The sequence below is a fragment of the Parasteatoda tepidariorum genome, chromosome 4 (genome assembly GCF_982258835.1).
Source record: "Parasteatoda tepidariorum strain Cologne lab strain chromosome 4, Ptep-v5.0, whole genome shotgun sequence".
In the NCBI taxonomy this organism is placed as follows: Eukaryota; Metazoa; Arthropoda; class Arachnida; order Araneae; family Theridiidae; genus Parasteatoda; species Parasteatoda tepidariorum.
Window position 1 is genome coordinate 45,944,704 of NC_141758.1, and position 20,682 is coordinate 45,965,385.

At 25.7% G+C, this 20,682-nt stretch overlaps 1 protein-coding gene across 1 annotated transcript in view; it reads left to right on the forward strand.

Moving 5' to 3' along the window:
* The first annotated feature begins 7,391 nt into the window (after positions 1-7,391).
* Eip75B (Ecdysone-induced protein 75B) overlaps positions 7,392-20,682 on the forward strand; it is a 139,135-nt gene continuing 125,844 nt past the window's right edge. The window contains exon 1 of the mRNA XM_016075360.4: positions 7,392-7,833. Coding sequence (XP_015930846.1) covers positions 7,740-7,833 — 94 coding nt within the window. The 5' untranslated portion in view covers positions 7,392-7,739. The remainder of the gene's footprint in view (positions 7,834-20,682) is intronic.

Sequence of the window (20,682 nt, forward strand, 5' to 3'; positions counted from 1 at the left end):
TTATGCATCGAAGTTGCCAGGTTAACAAAACAAAAATATATCACGGTTACAGCAGAATGCATAAACAAATAATAAATCTAAGTTTAAAAGACGTAGCTGAGAACGAATTGTATTTCAACAAATTTGATGTGTGCTGCTATTTTTAATTAACCTCGCATTAATTTACATTTTAACTCATGTGGAGACACTTAGCTCAACTTTAACTAGCCATTTTGCTTATAAATGATCAGCTGGCGTTGACATCATAGGTCACATGTATGGGTATCTGTGATCTTCTTCTTAAAGTCCAAATACCCAATCATAAATAAAAAGTAAAATAAATAAAAAAGTTATAAATGAAAAGTAAAATAAATAAATAAATTATAAATAAAAAGTAAAATAAATAAATTATAAATAAAAAGTAAAATAAATAAATAAATTGTAAATAAAAATTAAAATAAATAAATAAATTGTAAATAAAAATTAAAATCCTGCTTTTAAATAGTTGAATTTAATTTGCGACTCGCAAAAGTAAAAATACACATTCAAAATTTTTTAAAAATGAGAATTAAAAAAGTCTCTATACTTACTTCCGAAGCTTACTTTTGAAACAAATTTAGTTAATTCATTGCTGTAATATTTAATTTATTAACTGTTAAAAATTTAATATTCAATTAATATTCACCGCTTTTAAAATAACTCAATATTTTTATACTTCAATATATTTTTAGTAACCTAATGAAATCACTTTTGTGGAGAATAAAGTTCTTAATTTTCGTGTACTAAGTATGAAAAAGTATATTTAACTTAGCAAAAATCAGTTTTTATGAAATTTTTTACTTATTTTTTAAACAAAAAGTTAAGTGTGTTTAACGAAGGTTAAAAGCAAAATAAAAGTACGTTTTTTTTGTAGCTTTCACCGTTTGTGTCTCTCTAAAAGGCTACAATCAGCAGAACGTCAGTTTAAAGGTAAGACGCTGTTATGTGAAAATAATAAGTTTGATCAATCTTTTTTTTTTTCTTTTTTTTTTTTAACTATTAAAAAAGTTACTCTAATGCTGCATTATCCGGATTCATTAGAGTTTGCAAAATTATTCATTGTTTTAAATGATTTTCATCGATTTATATCATCTAGGTATAAATATCATGCCAAATTGGCAATTTTTAAAAAATTTAATAACTAATTGTAATTAATTTAATTATTTATTATTTTTATTTTGTTCGTTCTAAAGCCTAGATCTGTGGTCCCCAATTTTTTTCAGTTACGGAATCCTGAACGATCGTAATTCTTTTTGTGGAACCCTGACTTCTAAAGAAAGTTCATTAGCTAAAAGAAAATGTAAATATGCTTAAAAAAAAAAAAAAAAAAAGTTTGATGATAAATACTGATGCAATCATTTGTGAATGAATATTTTTTTAGTAATGCGCCTTTCTTTTTAGTTTAATGTTCAATTCATTGTTTTTGTATAAAATTATTTTATATTTTTTGGTATTTTATTTAAATTACATTATTTTAATAATTCATAATTTAATTAATTGAATAATTTAAATGATTTTATAAAAATATCCTTAATATTAAATGAATAATCGATTATTGGATGTACACAAACCTGTTGTTTGAAAAATCAATACTGGTTAAGCAAGAAAAAGTCACAATTCACGGAACCCTTGTGATCTTTCTTTGAAACCATAGGGTTCCGTGGTACACTTTTTGGGAATCACTTGCCTAAATAATTCTTTACGACAAGACGGCATTTATTATTTAAAATAATAGTTCAGTCAGGAGAGCAGTTTTTTTTTTTAATTTACCTCGTCGAAAAAGCTTTGAAAAACAGTAAATTCTTCGAAAAACCTTGTAAAAACTTGGAAGCAAAGCTTGTTCTACCTATATACTTATAACTTTTATACTAACTTATTAAAATATTTGGTCTTCTTTACATACTAACTTATAAATCTATTTGTACTTCTTTATATACTAAGTTATAAATTTATTTGTGCTTATTTAAGTACTAAATTATAAATTTAATTGTAATTCTTTACATACTAACAAACAAATAAATTTCAACTTACATATTAACTTATTACATATTACCTAATAAATTTATTCGTACCTCTTTACATTCTAACTTATAAACTATTTTGTACTTCTCTACATAGTACTAATAAAAATTTTAATGTATGCGCTAGTAACTAAATTTAGCAAATTTTTTTCATTGAGGAGTTTTTTCCTTTCAAAAGCTAGGTTCGATATCTTTCATGATGTACATTTCTTCACTTTCGTGTAGTATCGAGATTTAGTAATGGTTGAGTGTATCTTTTTTTTGTTGTTAAACATGCATTGTTGTCAAGGTAAAATGACTGGAAGGAAACTACAAAAAAGTAGTATCAACTAATACAAATTTTAATGCATGCTCTAGTAACTAAATTTAGTAAATTTTTTCATTAAGAAGGAGCTTTATCCTCACAAAAACTAGGTTCGATATCTTCCTCGATTTCGTCACTTTCTTGGCGTATCGAGATTTAGTAATGCTTGAGGGCATCTTTTCTTTCGAAGATGCATTGGTGTCAAGGTGAGATGAAAGGAAAGAAACTAAAACCTTTAAGTGAAAAACACAAAGAGAGAAAAGGTAGTTTATTATAAGATTTTTATTGGAAGGCTTCAGGCTTAGGAAATTTAATTTAAATAATCGGAGAAATGTTTCAAATAAAATTTTAAAGTTAAAATGAAAATAAAATATTTATTAATTACGACTTAAAAATCTATGCATGTTGGCAAAGAAATATAGCTTATTAGCACTAAAATACAGAGTATAGTAAATAAGTAGTAAATAAAAACTGTACAAGTAAAATGTTTTAATGCAAAGAAACGAAGCGACTTAAATAAATACACAGTGAAATGTAGTTAGATTGCATTTGAGAGAGGCCAATTATTGTTAAATGATAATGCCTAAATGCTAATTATTGTTAGAAATTTTTAGTTTATGAAATTATTTCGTATAAAGATGTATTTAATCTGATTTTTCTAAACGCATAGGTTTTTACATTAATAAAAACCTACTTTACGAACGTTTTTTTATCTATTAAAACTATAGAAATTCGTCCTAAATGCTAATTATTGTTACACTGATAAAAACTATGATCAAAATTAAAAGAATATGGTAAAATTTGCAGTTTTTCAGACTCTCTTCAAAACACCAAAAACTTGGTAATTTTTCCCGAAGTGCTTTGATAATGAATTTGGTAAAATTAACAATAAAATACGGTTTTATAATGATATATGATAAAATTTGGTAAAAAATGGTAATTTTGTCATGATACCTTAGAGAGCATGGCGCAAAAACCATTTATTCTGTTAAATTTACTTCTCAGTTTTGAATTTTTTACTAAATTGGGAATTATAAGAACTATAACTGAGAAAACCAGGATTTTCAGTAAACCGATAGGAACGAAAAAATTATCAAATGAATGGTTTAAATATCGTATGTTTTGTTTTTTATTACCAGAACTATGGGTTATGCTTTCCAGAATTATCATTACTATGCAGTAAGGCAATTTTACCAGGATTTACCTCCGTGTGTCAAAATAATGAAGTAAATTAGATATACAGGTTATAGAGAGTTAACTGAATGAAAGCTAAAAAACTATTAAAAATAAAAACTTCATGACAAAGTTATTAATTTTCCTTCTGTTCCCAAAAATTACAATAATGTGTCTTAAATATGCAAAAAAAGCTAAAACAACTTGTTATTTTAGCAATTTAATGAATTAAATTTGAAAATGAGGCAATAGTCTATGTTCTTAAAGTTAAAACTTTTTTTTTTAAAAATTTAAATTTGTTTCTGGATTTTTATGAAACAATATTTTTATCTTATATTTTTAAATGAAAAAAAAAATGTTTTGTAAATTGCAACAGTCACTATAATCTTCACAAACAAATACTTTTAAAATTATATTTGTGTAAAAGGAGAAAAATTTTACATCTGATTCGGGCAGACATTTTTAAGTTGAAAACGTAAATATTTTGTCAGTACGAGTTTGGTGTTGTTGGTGACGTATCCTTAACTTTTTCAAAATAAAAATTTTAAAAAGAAAAAATCTATAACAATATTGCATTTCATAAATTACAGAAATTAACAAGTGCTATTATGATAATTAAAGCATTGATTTTTTTTTTCTTTTTTTGTGGAATGTAAATGATAGTTAAGTTGAACCCAGTATGAATTAAAGTTAATTAAGTTAAAAGTAAACTAAAAAAAGTTAATAAATCTAAAATCAGTTGAGAAATCAAAAATCAATTTGAACTAAACTAGGAAACACGAAATGAGACCGATGAATGAATAAACTAGGAAATGAGAATGTCATTGAATGAACAAAAATTAAAAAAAAAAATTCTTGTTAGTTCTGGTAAAAATAATTTCCTTATGGTATATGATAACATGGATACATAAAAAGGGGTATATTTTTGGGTAATCGGGGTAAATTTTTTCATTCTAAAGAAACTGAGGTTAAAAACAGTAAATATTTTGCAATATTATATTTTTTTTATTTCTCAGACTTTATAAGTTATTAAAGTATATTTTTAACTTATTTATCTAGATTTTATGTTAAAAGGGGTTAAAAAAAAGTAAAAATGTAGAAGATATCTCATCCACGAATGTAACTTTTAATATTAATGGGCAAAAATGGAGAAGTAAGCAAAAATGACGTAATCTAGTACTGAGTATTTATCTTCACTTCTGCAATTTAGGTGGTTACTCTCAAGGGAATGAAGTTAATCTTTAAAATAAATAAATTAAATAAAAATAATAAAAATAAAAAACAAATAAATGAAAGATAATAAGTAAATAAACAAAATAATAAAAAAATAAAACAAAATTATAAATAAATAATATTTTAACAATCTTTACTCTTTATTCTTTTAACACACATCTAATGTTTCTTTTACTGATCTTGCAAACATTCTGCAAATAATTTACTTAAAAACGCAAAATTATAATAAACGCATCTAATATGGACTTAAAACGTATTGTAAGGAGCTATTGCATGACAATAACAGATATACACATGAAGTATGGTTAGATAAAGATGATTAATCCTAAAATAGCTTACTTTATTTATATTTTTGAAAACAATAGTCGTATATGAAGTAAACTAAAATTCATGAAACCTAAAATACCTCTCTCTTTTTTTCTTTTTTTTTTTACTCTTTTTTTTGTAAAAATATCATAGATATACATAAAAGAAGATATACATAGAAGAAGATATGCATAGAAGAAGATATACATAGAAGAAGATATACATAGAAGATATACAGATGATATACAGAAGTTATGATAAACTAAAATTTTTAGAGCTAAAAGTCATTTTTTTACTCTTTTTTCATAATCTCATTTTGTGATTTTAATCAGCCCATAAAAAATTATTTAAAATTATTTATTTATTTAGAGTTGTTATTATTATTATTATTTTTTATTTTTTTTGTCTTGTGGATTTTCACGAATGTTCAGCACTTACCATAAATAAGCTAGAATAATGCAAATTTTAAAGTATATTATGTTCTGTTGACGTTAAATAGTTGATTTCTTTAACAGATAAGCGGATATTGTCAATTTATTCTGTGACTTTGCAATTTTGAACCCAACCTAGAAGACAAGGGAACTCCTAGGTAATGCTTCAAAACAAGCTGTATGAGAACTAAAAATAGCTATTGCATGAGATAAAAACCAGAAAAATATTTAAGGTTAATTTTCTCAATATAATTCTAAATTCTAACCCATGATTTTTTTTTTAAATTTTTGCTGATCCAATTTTGAGTTTACGACTACCAATGTTCAACTCCGTAACCTTGTAATTTTAAACCCAATCCAGAAGACAAGGGAACTCCTGGATCAAGTATTGGGAGAAATTTGCCTTCATTGAGGACTTTTTGATGGAAGTAACCCGCATTTGCTTTACATAGTGAGAAAGACCATGAAAACCTCCCACGTTTAGCCTGATTGCAAAGGGACTCTAATCCATGATATGTCTATCACTGAGACTATTTTACGTCAGCACCGTGGTCGGTGCGAGCCGGGTGCGAACTTCGTATCGACCAGTCATTGCAGGGATTCGAACCCGGGTCACCTAATTGGGAGATGAGCGTTCTATCCCCTGGTCATTTGGATATTTAGGGATTATTTATGCCAAAATTAGGGTATCCGTCATTTACCCGGTACCAGATTTTCATTACGAGGTCCCGGCAAAAGAATTTCTCTACCGGTACTGGATACCCTGACCAGGTTTCTAATTTCAAAACCTGGCAAATTCTACTGGATATTCAGTGCTAGGTAACATTCATTTATTTTCTACGCAACCGTATTTTGTGTCAAAATAACCTTAAAACTAATCATAAAAATAATTATAATTTTGGAAATCCACGCATACAATTTGTTTTTTAATAGTTGAGCTGAAATAACTGGTTTAAACATGACATATTTTACTGTTGAGCAAAATTTCAATTCAGAGAAACATTGGGTAAAGTACGTTTGGTACTGAGAAATATTTTTTTTAAAGAGAGAATACAGGACCTGAAAATTCAGATATCTATAGCTGAAAACTATTTCAACTAGACTAGCATGACATTTAAATAAATTCGAAATAGGTAATTACATTGATGATTGAAGCAATTTTATTATAATTTCTTCTTTACGTGGAAAAAATCGTAACACAGGTGTTACGTAAACCTACTCTTGTCAGCGAAAATAAGATAATAAAAAAAAAATCCCTTTCCTTTAGGTGTTTACGTAATATTTGAATACCTCGGTCGATGTAGCGATCTGCATATGTCGGGTTAACCGCGCTAGGTTTTCGTGGTTCTCCTTTCCATGTAAGGCTTATGTGCCATACTACCAGTTAAGTAAAAATAACAAGGTACAAGTGTCACGCCACTGATGAATGCGATGATAAAATTAAAGACAATCTTTGAAAATGCTTCCTAAAAAAACACTGTATAAACGACCCGCAAAATGTTTAAACTTGGCTAACAATATTGACGCCAAACAGAGGGAAATTGTGATTTTACATTTCAAGGGCAATGCCGGAAATGAATTTTTGCTCTGATAATCAATTCAAACTGCTATTAAAATAACATCCTCTCTTAATATATTTAACAAAAGAGAACTTATCTTAACTCTCTCTAACAAAAATTTAATATTCATCCCGAAACAAAGCAGCGTATTAAAAATAAAAAAAGGCCAAAAAATCCTTTCGCTCCGTTCTTTCTCCTTTCGCCCAATCAAATCCTCGAATATGGAGCCGCCACAGAATTATGTCAATGGGTCATGACGTAACATCCCCACCTTCCTCTTCACCCTCTCTTTCCCCCGAGTTCAACGCACTCGGCCAGGGTTGTGATTTCTTCCACCAATAACCGTACACCGTTTCATGGATCGGAAAAAAAGCATGGAGGAGCGAAGTTACAGTTAGCAAACAGTCACACATTTTGATTTGGCACCTTACTCTTCCTGACTGTAATTTGTTGTTTACATATCATTTGAATATTTTGGATTGCTTCTGCTAATTTAATTGAGGGCCATGTGCTTCCGATGTTGTGACACTTTTCGGACGATGATGCTCAGTTCTTTACCATGGAACCGGAAGGATTTTTAAATTGGATTTTATGTGTTTTTACTCAGGAACAAGTGTACAGTGTATTTGTGTACTTGTGTTTTTGTGCGTGAGTGTTCAGTGTACTTGTTTATATTAATTGTTAGACTTTGAACATGAGAGAAGATAATCCTATTGATTCTATTATAGAAGAATCTCTGCCAAATAATTATAATATTAGCAATATGACAGTGCCAACTGAGCCAATTGGTAAGTGTTCATTTAAATATTTTTATCATTATTTTTCGCTATTCTTAATAATATAAGAAAACCTTATCAATTGTTATCTTTGTTTATTGATATTCTTTGGGTATTACACATAAAATTTGTGTAACAATTTTTGTGTTTATAACGTAAACAATACATTAATAATAATTTATAAGTTTATCAACACTGCCTAAACAGTGCATTTTAATAAAATTATTTTTTTTAGAAAATGCCATTAACAATGACAAAACATCATGTCAATTACAAAATTTTTTTTTTTAATAAACTTAATAAGCTTTATAAACGTGTTTAAAAATATAAGAAACGTATAAAAGTTTGCCTTTTTTTTATAGTTTCTGTATTTATATAAAAGACATGATACAATTTACTTATTTATGAAGTAAACGGTACATTAATGCATATTTTATGTTTATTAACATCATGTATTATGCTTATTAACATCAATATTAACATCATAGTTTTAATAAACTAATCGTTGCTAGGAAATTGCCACTGACAGGAAAAGAAACATATAGTAAATAATAAAAAACTTAACTATTATTTATTAATCTATAGAAAGATTTATGTAAACAAAAGAAATATTTGATAGTTCTATTTGTTTATTAATAATTTGCGTATTAAATTCAAAACAGGTTAATATTATATGTATTTGTTGTGTAAACAGTACATGATTACAATTTTATGTTTATCAAATTTATGTAAACAATGAATTAAAAAAATCACTAAAAAAAAATTCATAGATGAAACATAATGTAAACAATTAAAGAAATTTAAGTTTTCAAAGAATTTTTATAAGCTACTACTTTATAGTTATTGACAATAGTTCTTTTTGTTTACTAATATTGAATATTACAAATAAAACAGCTTGCATAATTTGTCTATTTACCATGCAAAAAGTGGTAGAATACAAATTTAATGTTTTTTCAACTTACTGAAAATAAAAAAATTAAATAGATTATTTACTGTCAGAAATTGTTATCAACAGGGGGAAAAGATCATGCAAATATTAAAAAATCATGTAAACAAAAAATTTTATCAAACTATAATTTTATTGAATTATTATTTTTATTGAACTATCATTTTTTTTTATTATTTAAGAAAGGAATATTAAGATTGTTTTATGCTTTAAAATTCATATTCATACATTTGGTAAACAAGCTGAAACATTCCACACATTGGAATGTCATTTTAACAATTAAAATATTTACTTTAATCGCAATCAATACAATTTTCTAAGTTTTATAGTTTATTTCAGATTTTTTTAAATAATTATTATAATGTTTATTCTTAACTATCCTGTACTTGACATTATACTTAGGAAACATCATATAAGCATTAATGTAACTGTAATAAAGTGTTTTCAAAAGTAAAGTAATTAGCAATAATTAACTAAACAAATAATATATAAAAAAGTGAAAGGTTAACATATTATATATGATATAGACAGTTAACATTAAGTAAATTTTTAATTTTGTTTAATAATTTTTCATTTAATAACACATTTTTATAATCCATTTGCTTATGATAAATCATGTAAATAATAAATTTCAATAAATAATACACTATTAGAAAAATTTCAAAAAGAAGATAAAAATATATCATAAAAAATACATATATTAAATTTTAATGATACCAATAGTGAAAAAAATGGAAAAGATCATTCAAACAATAAATTTTGATAAATCATATGTTATTAGGAAAATGCCATAAAAAAGGTAAAATATGATGATATAATAAATTTTTATAATACCAATAGAGAAAAAATAGAAAAGATCATGGAAACAATAAATTTTAATTCATATGTTAAAAATGCCATAAAGGAATAAAGCAGATAAAACATGATGATATAATAAATTTTTATAATGGCAATAGTAAAAATAAAGATCACGTAAACAATAATTTTTCATAAGTAAATTGTTACCAGGAAAATGCCAATAGTAGTTAGAAACACATTGCTTAAACAATTAAAATCATGTAATCAATAAATATTAATAAGATTAACTGGAAAAATCTAATAAAAATAAATATTAAAATTGTTGACGATTATAAATGAGAATTATATTTCTTATTTATAACACAAAATTTAATAATGATTTCAAACAAAAATTTTATCTAACATAGATTCAAAAATTTTATTAAATTTTGTTTCTTTTATTAGATGAAATTTGTTTTAATTATTTTCAGAAAACAATTTGTTTCAAGAAGAAAACGAAAATGCAACTAACAGCAATCAAAAAGTTTGAATGGTTTGAAAGGAAATAATTTTCGATTTAAAATCAATTCATCATAACCTAATTTTTATCTAATAACTTAACTTTAACTTATAATTAGTTAATAGTAAGACAAAAAATTCATAAGGCGAATTAAAATTTATTACTAATTACAGTTTCTTATAGAAACAGGTAATAATTGTTAAATGTATTAAAGTAAGATGTTAAATTATAAGCCATTTTGATGTAAAATTTTAAAATGGATCTATTGATCTATAGTTTAAAATTGTAAGAAAATTTTATAAATTTGCAATATTGTTATTTTTACACGGAGAAAGAAGTTCTGGTAAAATTACCATACTGTATAGTAATGATTTTTTTGGTAAAAATAAAAACAATAATAACCAAATAATACCAAAAAAATAATAATAATAGCGTGGTAATGTAAACCAAAATGCACGATATTTAAAGCATTCCGTAGGTTATTTTTCTGTTTGTATGGTAACGGTTTTCAGGAAATTCTGGTTTTCAAAATTATAGTTCTTATTACCACACATTTAGAAAAAAATTCAAAACTGATAATAAATAGTTTTTATGACATGCTTTGAGGTATCAGCATAAAATTACCACATTTAACCACGTTCACCAAATTTTATCACTTATTATAAAACCATATTTTATTTTGAATTTTACCAAGTCATTACCAAAGCTCTTCGGAAAGATTACCATGCGTTTTGGTATTTCCAAAGAGCCAAAAACAGGGTAAATTATACCGTATTCTGGTAGTTTTGACCATACTTTTTTTCTCAGTGTGAAATTATGAATAAGTAATTATGTTTTGGATCAGCATATGAATGAAAGACATACAATTGTTTCACATTTATTTTTAAACGTATAAAGTACGAAAACATTGTTTGTTGTGAGATAAAAGATAATAATTGCAAAACTTATAAATAGTCATGAAAAGCAATTTTAAATTAAGGTTAAAAAAAATCAATGACAGTGTCTGATAAAAAGGAATAAAAATATTTATTTAAAAAAACAGTTAAAAAAATATTTATTTAAAAAGACAGTTTAAATTTATATGTCTCCTTCAAACTAATCAGGTAATTTATATGCCAAATTTAGTTATTTTGTTAGTGACACATAATAGGATTCCATAAATGACAGTTGATTCTAGTTTGTACCACCCAGAAGCGTTGTGGTAAAAATATCCCTAATGGTAGAAGCATGATGACTTAAAATTGCATTATAGTCAAGCTAACCGTGGGAGTTTTTCTTAATTTCAATTTTAATTTAATTGTTACTTTTTGTTCATTTAACGTAAAGAAGGCTTTTTAAAATGGCAATTTAGATCTTGCATTTGACTTATGAATATCCTCCAAATTGGGATATAAATTACAAAGATATTTAATACCGTAAATCCACTTGGTGGATTTAATGTTGTCTGGGAAATCATGAATTTTACCTCTGAATATTCTCAGCTCAGTATATGGTAAAAATTAAAATACTTATCCACTCAAATAAAATCAGCAACTACAGTAAAAGTATTTCAGAAAAATAATTTTCTACATAAAGAAAAAAATTCTGGCAAAAAAAAAAACTATATTTATTAGTGAAGAAATTAATTTTGTATTTTTTTCCGTTCTTATGGTAGCGGTTTACCGGAAATTCTTGTTATTATCAAAATTGTAGTTCTTATTAAAACTCATTTAGTAAAAATACAAAACTGAAAAGTAAATCAACTAAATGGCTATGACATGCTCTAAAGTATTATGATAAAGTTATCAAATTTTTTTACATTTATTACCAAACAGCATGGTAATAAAACCATATTTTATAGTTAATTTTACTAATAATTCATTACCAAAACGCTTCGGCAAAAATTAACGTACTTTTTGCTGTACCCATAGAGCCAAAAACACAGCAAAGTTTAACACATTCTCGTAGTTTCGATCATACTTCTTGTTTCAGTGCAACAATAATTAGCATTTAGGACAAATTTCGATAGTTTTAATAGATAAAAAATAGCTCGCAAAATAGGTTTGTCTTATTGTAAAAACCCAAATGTTTTGAGAGAAAAAAAGAAATCGAGATATCTACATAAAATCTAAAAATAAACAAAACCTATTAATTCAATTCCACCCACTAGTGTATAAAGCGTGATAAATAAAAACAATATCATCTCTCATTTTTAACAAAACCTACGGTATCAAGCAAGTAGAATAAAATAAAACAAAAACATTCATCACGAACTAACATAAAACGGGAGAAAAAAAATAACTTTTACTAGTAAAACGTAAGACAATTCCTTTTCATCAGTGCATTTGTTTTATTATTGGAAAAATTATATAGGTTATGGGTGCTGAAGTTGACCTACATAGAGTTTGTTGTCCCATCTAAACTTTCTGACCTTAATACATAGGCTAGGCGTTTTCACTTTACCTGAACCGCAGTAGACCTGCTTATCATTATATTTTTTTCACTGTCTATCTTAAAGTGTGGGGTGGGACTGGCCGTGTGAATTTGAAAGGGAAAACGAGTGGCTTCATTGTTTCTGAATGTAGATCACTATTTAAATGAGAAATTTATCCAGGATTCCAAGTTTTCCTTAGCAAGGAAAAATGTTCTGTAAAATGTTTTTCTTTTTTTGTAATGGATTCCACTCTGCTATTTCATTTATGACTTAAAAATGATAAGACACAATGGAAAATCGTTGAAATAAACTCTTAACTTTGATAAGTGGGTGGTTTACCCTGTTCGTTAAATCAGACAAGAAGACTGACGTAGTAAAAACAATTTTAGCTTGAATGTGTTGAAATTAATTATGTTTTAGAAGTTATTTTACGGAAAATTTGGATCATTAACTAGTTCATACCCTCCAACTTATGAGGATTTTGAAAATAATTCTTTCTAGTGGTAGCGAACCAAAGTAGAAATTTTTAAAGCAAATGGATCTCTCATAAAACTTTTATCAGAACTTAAGAATCTAGCCATATGGCCTGCACTTTTATAAGTAATAGTGAACAAGTTAAGCTAAAATTAAATTTTTTTTAAATATTAAGACATTAATTTTGCTACCGTCTGAAAAGAAGATTTCTGAAACTACGGAAATTCCGTAGCAGTTGGAGGGTATGCTAGTTTTTCACAAAATTTTTATTGTGACCGACTTATTAAAACTGACTTTTCAGAAAATATTTTATCTCAAAAATGGATCCTTCAAAATTAATATTTCGTAAAAACGGACCAAAAGCAAAACATTATATCTTAAAAACGGAGCTTTACCAGAAACTTCATAGGTAACGGTTAACAAGGAATTTTGATTTTCAAAATTATAGTTCTTATTACCACACATTTACTTAAAAATACAAAACTGAAAAGTAAATTTAACAGAATAAATAGTTTTTAGGTCATGCTCTAAGATATCATGATAAAATTAACAAATTTTGTTAATTTTATCAAATGTTATCACACATTATTAAACCATATTTTATTGTTGATTTTACTAAAATCATTAACAAAGCTCTTCTGTAAGACAAATTTTTAAATTGTATATATGCGATCAATAAATATTTTGTTAATATCTACCAACATTACCCCATTAAAATTTTCATTTGCATCAAATATATATAAATAGGGAATAACAGTCGACTTTTTCCAAGTTTGAATCGTTCAAAAACAGACGCCTATTTTCAAGACTTGTCAAACATGAGAATGGGTGCCTGTTTTTGTACGCTTGAAATATATTTTTGAAGCTTATTTATATATATTTTTAAATTAATGAAATTTTAAATCAGGTATTAATTTACCGCTTCAGTTTCAAAAGATTATTTATTTAATTTACGAACGTTATCTGGGTCGAGTTGCTCTAATTAATTTATTAAATTTTTAAATATAATTACTGTAATTAATAAATAATTTTGTTGATTTAATTTATTTAAAAGTGGACAAATAACACATTTTAAAAGTGCATTTTTAGTTTTTTTTTTTAGATTTATATTATTATTTATTATGATTAATTTAATATGATTAAATTATTATGATTAAACTATGATTAATTTCTAATTTTAATAATTCGTTTTAATGTGACACCTTTTTTTAGTAGAAAATTCTGTCTCTGATTAATTCTAGCTTTTTTTTAAAACTTTTTTGATGAGAAATATTCACAATTTTTTTCTCTTCATTAAATTAATACTTAAAGTTTTTTGTATTTTTTTAGAAATTGATATTTTAATAGCAGGTAATGAGCGAATTTTAAAATCTCATTATGTGCTCTTTCAATGATCTTTTAAATTATTTCTTATTTATTTCCATTTAAAACTTATTTAATTGACAGTGAATAATTTTAATAATATAGTGTATAATTTTAATCTATGACATAAATTTTTCAAAATTAAATATTTAATGATCTCTTCTATTTATAAATTATTGTTACATATCGTTTTTAAACAGTTGTGTTAATTTTTTATTCAATCGATAAGAGTTTTTGAGTTACACTACTTTATTCTCCAAAGCAGGATGTGAAAACAGTTGTATTGAGACCCTGAAACAGGAAGAAAAAATACAAATCTATTCGTTTTTATTCAACCCATTTCATTTTTTCCCAGAATACGACCCTCAACTCTATACTCCAGATGATCGGATTCATCATCAGGTCTATGACCCACCTTGATCCCGTCTCCCTGATCCCAAATGAAAAAATCCCCTACCCCCAGATTTCTAACTCTACCTGCCACAATAATCCCTCTTTTTTCCCTATATAAAGTTATAGGAAGCATTTTAAAGATTTTAAAATTGAGAAATGTATTTTCGTTGAGAGAAAAATTACTTTTTTTTTAAAAAAATTAGTGTAACACTAATGTTTCTGTTACTTGTTTTATAAATTAGTGTAACACTATTTCTTCGAAATAAGTAGATTATTATTATTTTTTTTCTAAATATAACTAAAAAAATACGAGAAAAAATAACTTCCAAATGAGCGAAAATGTATTCGTTTTATGAATAAGTGCAAAATTATTACTTCTAAATAAATATTGTCTTGATTAGTATTTAAATTTTCTGAAAAATTGAATTGAGAAAATTATTATATGAAAGGAATTTTTTTTAATTATTTTTTTTTATGAATAAGTGCAAAATTATTACTTTATAATAAATATATTAATTTACTATTATTATTTTTGTAAAAACTTCTTTTATATCAAAAAATTATTATTTATGAATAATAATTTTAAAAATTATTAGTTTTTGAAAAAGTATATTATTTGCTTCAAAACAGATAAATTAATTTTATTTACTTTAAAAAAATAAGATTTATTAAATTGAAAAATATTTTTTAACCGTGGAAAATAATATTTGTTTTATAAAATACTGCTAGTTTATGACTTCAAGAAAAATGTATTATTTTTATTGTTCACTTAAATAACAAAAATTTTACATTTATTTAATAATATTTAAGACGTTAAACAATGATATACAATGAATAATCTTATGATTAAATAAAATGTTTTATTATGATTTAATTAATATTTTTTTAAGAATTATGAATAAATACTTTAATATTTAATAATAGATTAACATGATATAATATAATTAATTAAAAAGTTTTTTACGTTTATAAATAAATTTAAATTCCTTTGTCAGGAATTTAAATTTATTTATAATTTGTTATTGTTATTAAAATCGTTATTTAACAATTTTTATATGACATAATAAAGGAATTTTATTTCGGGATAAAATTATTCAGAGAACTAATATTCATAGGGAATAATTTATCAGTATAGGGAAAAAGCGTATGACCAACCTTGAACCACGCATGTGACGTTGTACTTACCCCATGCTTTACCCCGTGAAGTGCCCCATTGTTCCGGCTTTTGGGATTGTAATAATGGAAAGTGGTGGTTGTGTTGGCCTTCACCCCGTTATTCAGCGGACACCATCTTCCGCGTGCTGAAAGGCTGAAGATTGGGAAATGAACAGTACGCAGAGTACGCACCAGTCTCTAGAGGGGGAGTTGTAGGAACTATGAACAATTGCACATTCGTATGAGAAGTGGTGCAACTGTTCCAGTATAAAAAATACGGATTAAAACTTAACAATTATCAAGTTCCGTTATGATATCATTTCGTGTAAATATATAAAGCTATGTGTTTTTTTGTCATTTATACATCCCGTTGGGTAATATATGAATTGTTTTTAAAAAATTCAAAAATTTTCTCCTCACACTTTCTACTTTATTATTTTCGTGCAACTTCAAGAACATCACATAAATAATCAGTGTATGTTTTTGTTTTAATTTCTTTGTGGTAACTCATCCCGTTGATCAATGTATGAACTGTTTTTAGGAGATTCCAAAATTTTCTCCTCGCACTTTCTTCTTCATTTTTTGATTACTAATTCAAGAAAAACTTATTTAAAATTAATAATGCTTTTAAATTATTTTTGTTGTTGTAACTTATACATCCCGTTGGGTAATATATAAATTGTTCTTAGGAAATTTTAAAATTTTCTCCTCACATTTTCTTCTTCATTTTTTTCTTACTAATCAGGGAAAGATTATTTAAAATGATGTTTTTTTTAAAATTTATTTCTGTTGTGGTAACTCCCGTTCGATAATATATAAATTGTTCTTCAGAAATTTTAAAGTTTTCACTTCACTCTTTCTACTTCCTTTTTTTCGTACAACTTCAAGAAAATCTCATTAATAATCAGTATATGTTTTTGTTTTAATTTCCTTGTGGTAACTCATCCCGTTGGTTTATATATGAACTGTTTTTAAGAAATTCCAACTTTTCTCCTCACACTTTCTACTCCATTTTTTTCTTACTAATTCAAGGAAAACTTATTTATAATCAGTATATGTTTTTGTTTTCATTTCTTTGTGGTAACTTATACATCCCGTTGGATAATATATGAATTGTTCTTAGGAAATTCCAAAATTTTTTCTTCACTCTTTCTACTTCTTTTTTTTCTTGATAATTCGAGAAAGCCTTATTTATAATTAATGCTTTTTATTTTTTATTTTGTGGTAAGACATCTTGTTGGGTAACATATGAATTGTTTTTAGGAAATTCCTAAATTTTCACCTCACTCTTTCTACTTAAATTTTTTCCTTCTAATTCAAAAAGAATCTTATTAAAATCAGTATATGTTTCTGTTTTCATTTCTTTTAAGTAACTCATACATCCCGTTGGATAATATATGAGTTGTTCTTAGAAAAAAATTCTCCTCGCACTTCCTACTTCATTTTTTTTCTTCCTTTTTTACAATTTCCAGAAAACCTCAGTGCCGTTAGTCTGACTTTAAAAGGCTTTAGTGGATTTCTTCTCATTGGGCACAAGTGTTTGTTAAACAATATTTGTTTTAATTCTTGATTTAGTTCTCTTGAATATTGTCTTCTGGGATATGTTCCGAATGAAAAAGTATCATAAGCTGAAATGTTTTAATGCTATGAATATATGGCGGGGATTTTTCAATTTAGTTTTCTAATCGTTAGTTTAAATTGTTATTAAGTTACATTCTTTATTTTTTTTAATTTTCTTAAGCTTCCATTTGTTTTTGTGATATACTTCCTGCTGGCTCTAAAGAATTCTTTGAATTATATGACCTTAAAATGAGGAAGTGTTGGGACGAAAAATAGGAAACGATTTTCAAATCATCAAATAAAAATAACTGGTATCATCCCCATGACCTAAAATTTCCTTGATACCCGGAAGAACTACTACTGGAGAAAGCATTTTAAATAAATAGATGTATCATCTTTTAATTGCAAGTTTAATGACTTTCGTTTGTGTTTTGTACTCAATGGGTTTTTTAACGGATCTTTATTCAGTGTAACTAGTATATTGGAACAGTTATATTTTGTAACTTGTTTCGGAAACAATAGTGGTCGTTTTTTATATGTATTTATAACGATGGATATATTGTAAGGGTTATATATTGCTGGAATTACTTTGAAAGCAACGGGTTGCATATAAAATGGTATATTGTAAAATAATATTTGAAATTAATATTTCATTTTTCAATTTAAAAAAAATATCTGTTTTAAATAGGTAAATAAATTGGTTATCATCGATCTTAAAAAGTTGAATGTTCGAAGTGTAGGTATTGTTGGTAAACTCCCACACGAACCCAGTTTTGCTGACCCTGGTGCTAGCAAAAGATATCCCCAGTGATTTTTTCCTCTGTACATTGTAAATGAGAGTTGTGTTACATAAACAGATAGGCCATGGTGTTCGTTTATCCTAATACTTGGTTCCTTTGCCTTCTGAGTAGGGTTCTAATTCCAAAAATATAATATTTTACAGTTTTTCTTTCTTTTGGTCTCAAATCTACTACGTCTATAGTAAAGTGCTCTAAACTAGTGTTCGAATTTGGAATGCCTTATATTAAATATTTATAGCAAAATAAAATCTCATATCTAAAGAAGATCTATTATTTGGAATATATTTAAAAATTAAAAAATTTACTAATTTATGAAAAAAAAGTAAAATTTTTTTTGCTAATGCTATGACTAGTTTTAATTTATGTAGATCAGAAATTTGTAATACATACAAATTAAAATAAAACATTTTTAAGTTCATAACTGTTTTAAAAATTTTTAATCATAATAATGATAAAAAAAATCTAGAAATGAAACTAGCATAGTTACGATAAAAATCATTTCTGTAATTATTACGATATTATTTTATTTGATAATTATCGTTATTGGTAATGATAGCAAAATTAGCATTATTCACGGTTTTTTAAAATCGACACTGCACCCAGCACTAAAACGACATATCGCACAGAAATAGAATGCAATAAACAAAAGAATTGCTCATCTTAAATTGTTACTTATTTTATAATTACGTATATCATAATTATTTATATTACAATTATTTATATAATTATTAATTAACATAATCATTGCAAATTTTAAATAATTACGACATAGTATAATCCTTTACTAGATTTTTTTGTTATAAAATCAAATAGAAGCACTAAACATAAACAATAAGATTTTTAAGTTATACGAACGTATTAAATAAAATTTAAAAAATGCGCTTACAAGCGCATGCAATGCAAATTGTGGGAGAGTGGTAATCATTTTCCCTTCACTTTCACCAATCTGACCTTGTAACACACTTCTCAGTGTTGCCGCAAGCGGGCGTTGCGATCACTAATGCTTCTCTTTCATGCTCTTGCAGTCACGTGAATTTTGGGGTCACGAGCCGATCCAAAAGCGTGTCACCTTAAGGGTAGGTCGTTGCCCTGCTGTTTGATAAAAGTTTTCAGATCTGATTGGTTTAAACTCCTGATGACGAAACACGATTAGGCACGCCTATTTATTCCCTTTTTTTCTTCTTCAAATTCATTTTACTTTCCGTGGTCGGAGTAGCTGTCATGAAATAATTAAAATTATGCTAATGAATAATCTATTTATTCATTGTATCTAATTATGCTTACGAAATTAATAAGGTGTTTTTTTATAAAAGTTCAAAAATTATATGCTTGACAGAATTAAAATATTTTATTACTGTTTTGTCTGATTGCACTTTGTAAAAAACGTATTTTAATTAAGATTCAGTTAGGAATAATTTTTTATGTCATACCATACATTTTTTATTTATATATTTCTTATAAAGCCAAAGTTTAATAATTTATTTTCTTTTGATGCCTCTTCATTTTCGAAATTTTGATCGTTTCATAAATTGAAAAACTTAATCTCCTTTTATGAGTTATAATTTGAATTTTTCTGTTTTAAATTTTAAAAAAAAAGTGTAGTCAAATTTTTGGTCATAAATATCCGTAATATGTCTTCCATTCGAAAAGAAATTTCTTTCAGAAATAGAAAAAATGTAAACAAAATTTCTTTCATTCGAATAAAAAAATTTTCATAAGTGGAAAAAAAAATATTAGCCAAAACATTAAAACTTCTACAAAAAATTTTTTTTAAGTATAAAATAATTTCTATAGTTAAATAAAATTTAAATAGAAAAAAAAGTGGTCTATAAGGATTGGAAGGGAAAGTAGTAAAAATTCTACAAATTTTTCTAGAAATTACTAATTAAAATTATCATTGTTTGATTAATCGATTTGCGGGAGAAATAAATGTAATTTTTATTTAATTCTTAAATAGTTAAAGTACAAATCTTTAAGACTTTTATAAACAAATTTTGACTGATTCTTAAAATTCCTTTAATCTACGATATATATTAAGAAAATAGCTAATTAATTTTGTAAATTAACTAATTTTTGAAACTTTAAAAGGATCAATGAAATTTTTTTACAAATCTTGAGAAAATAAATTTTTTTTTTATTAAAAAGTACTCCTTTATTTAAAAATAACTTTACCATAGAACTTTCATTTGGTATATTATACCTCTTATAATAATAAAAAGTTTACATATCGCCAGAAATTGTTAATAAATGCTAACTGATTTCATGACAGAAACTAAGGGAAATAACTATCGCACTAATCATTTTTGAAATAGTTCTCTTTTTGTTTGATCAAAAATATCTTGATCATAAACAACTATATTCGTTAAACCTCTTTGTGTTTAACAAAAAATCTAACACATCATGAGAAATTTTAAGAGATCAGATAATTAATTTCGTCAATGAAATTTTAAGGAAAAAAAAA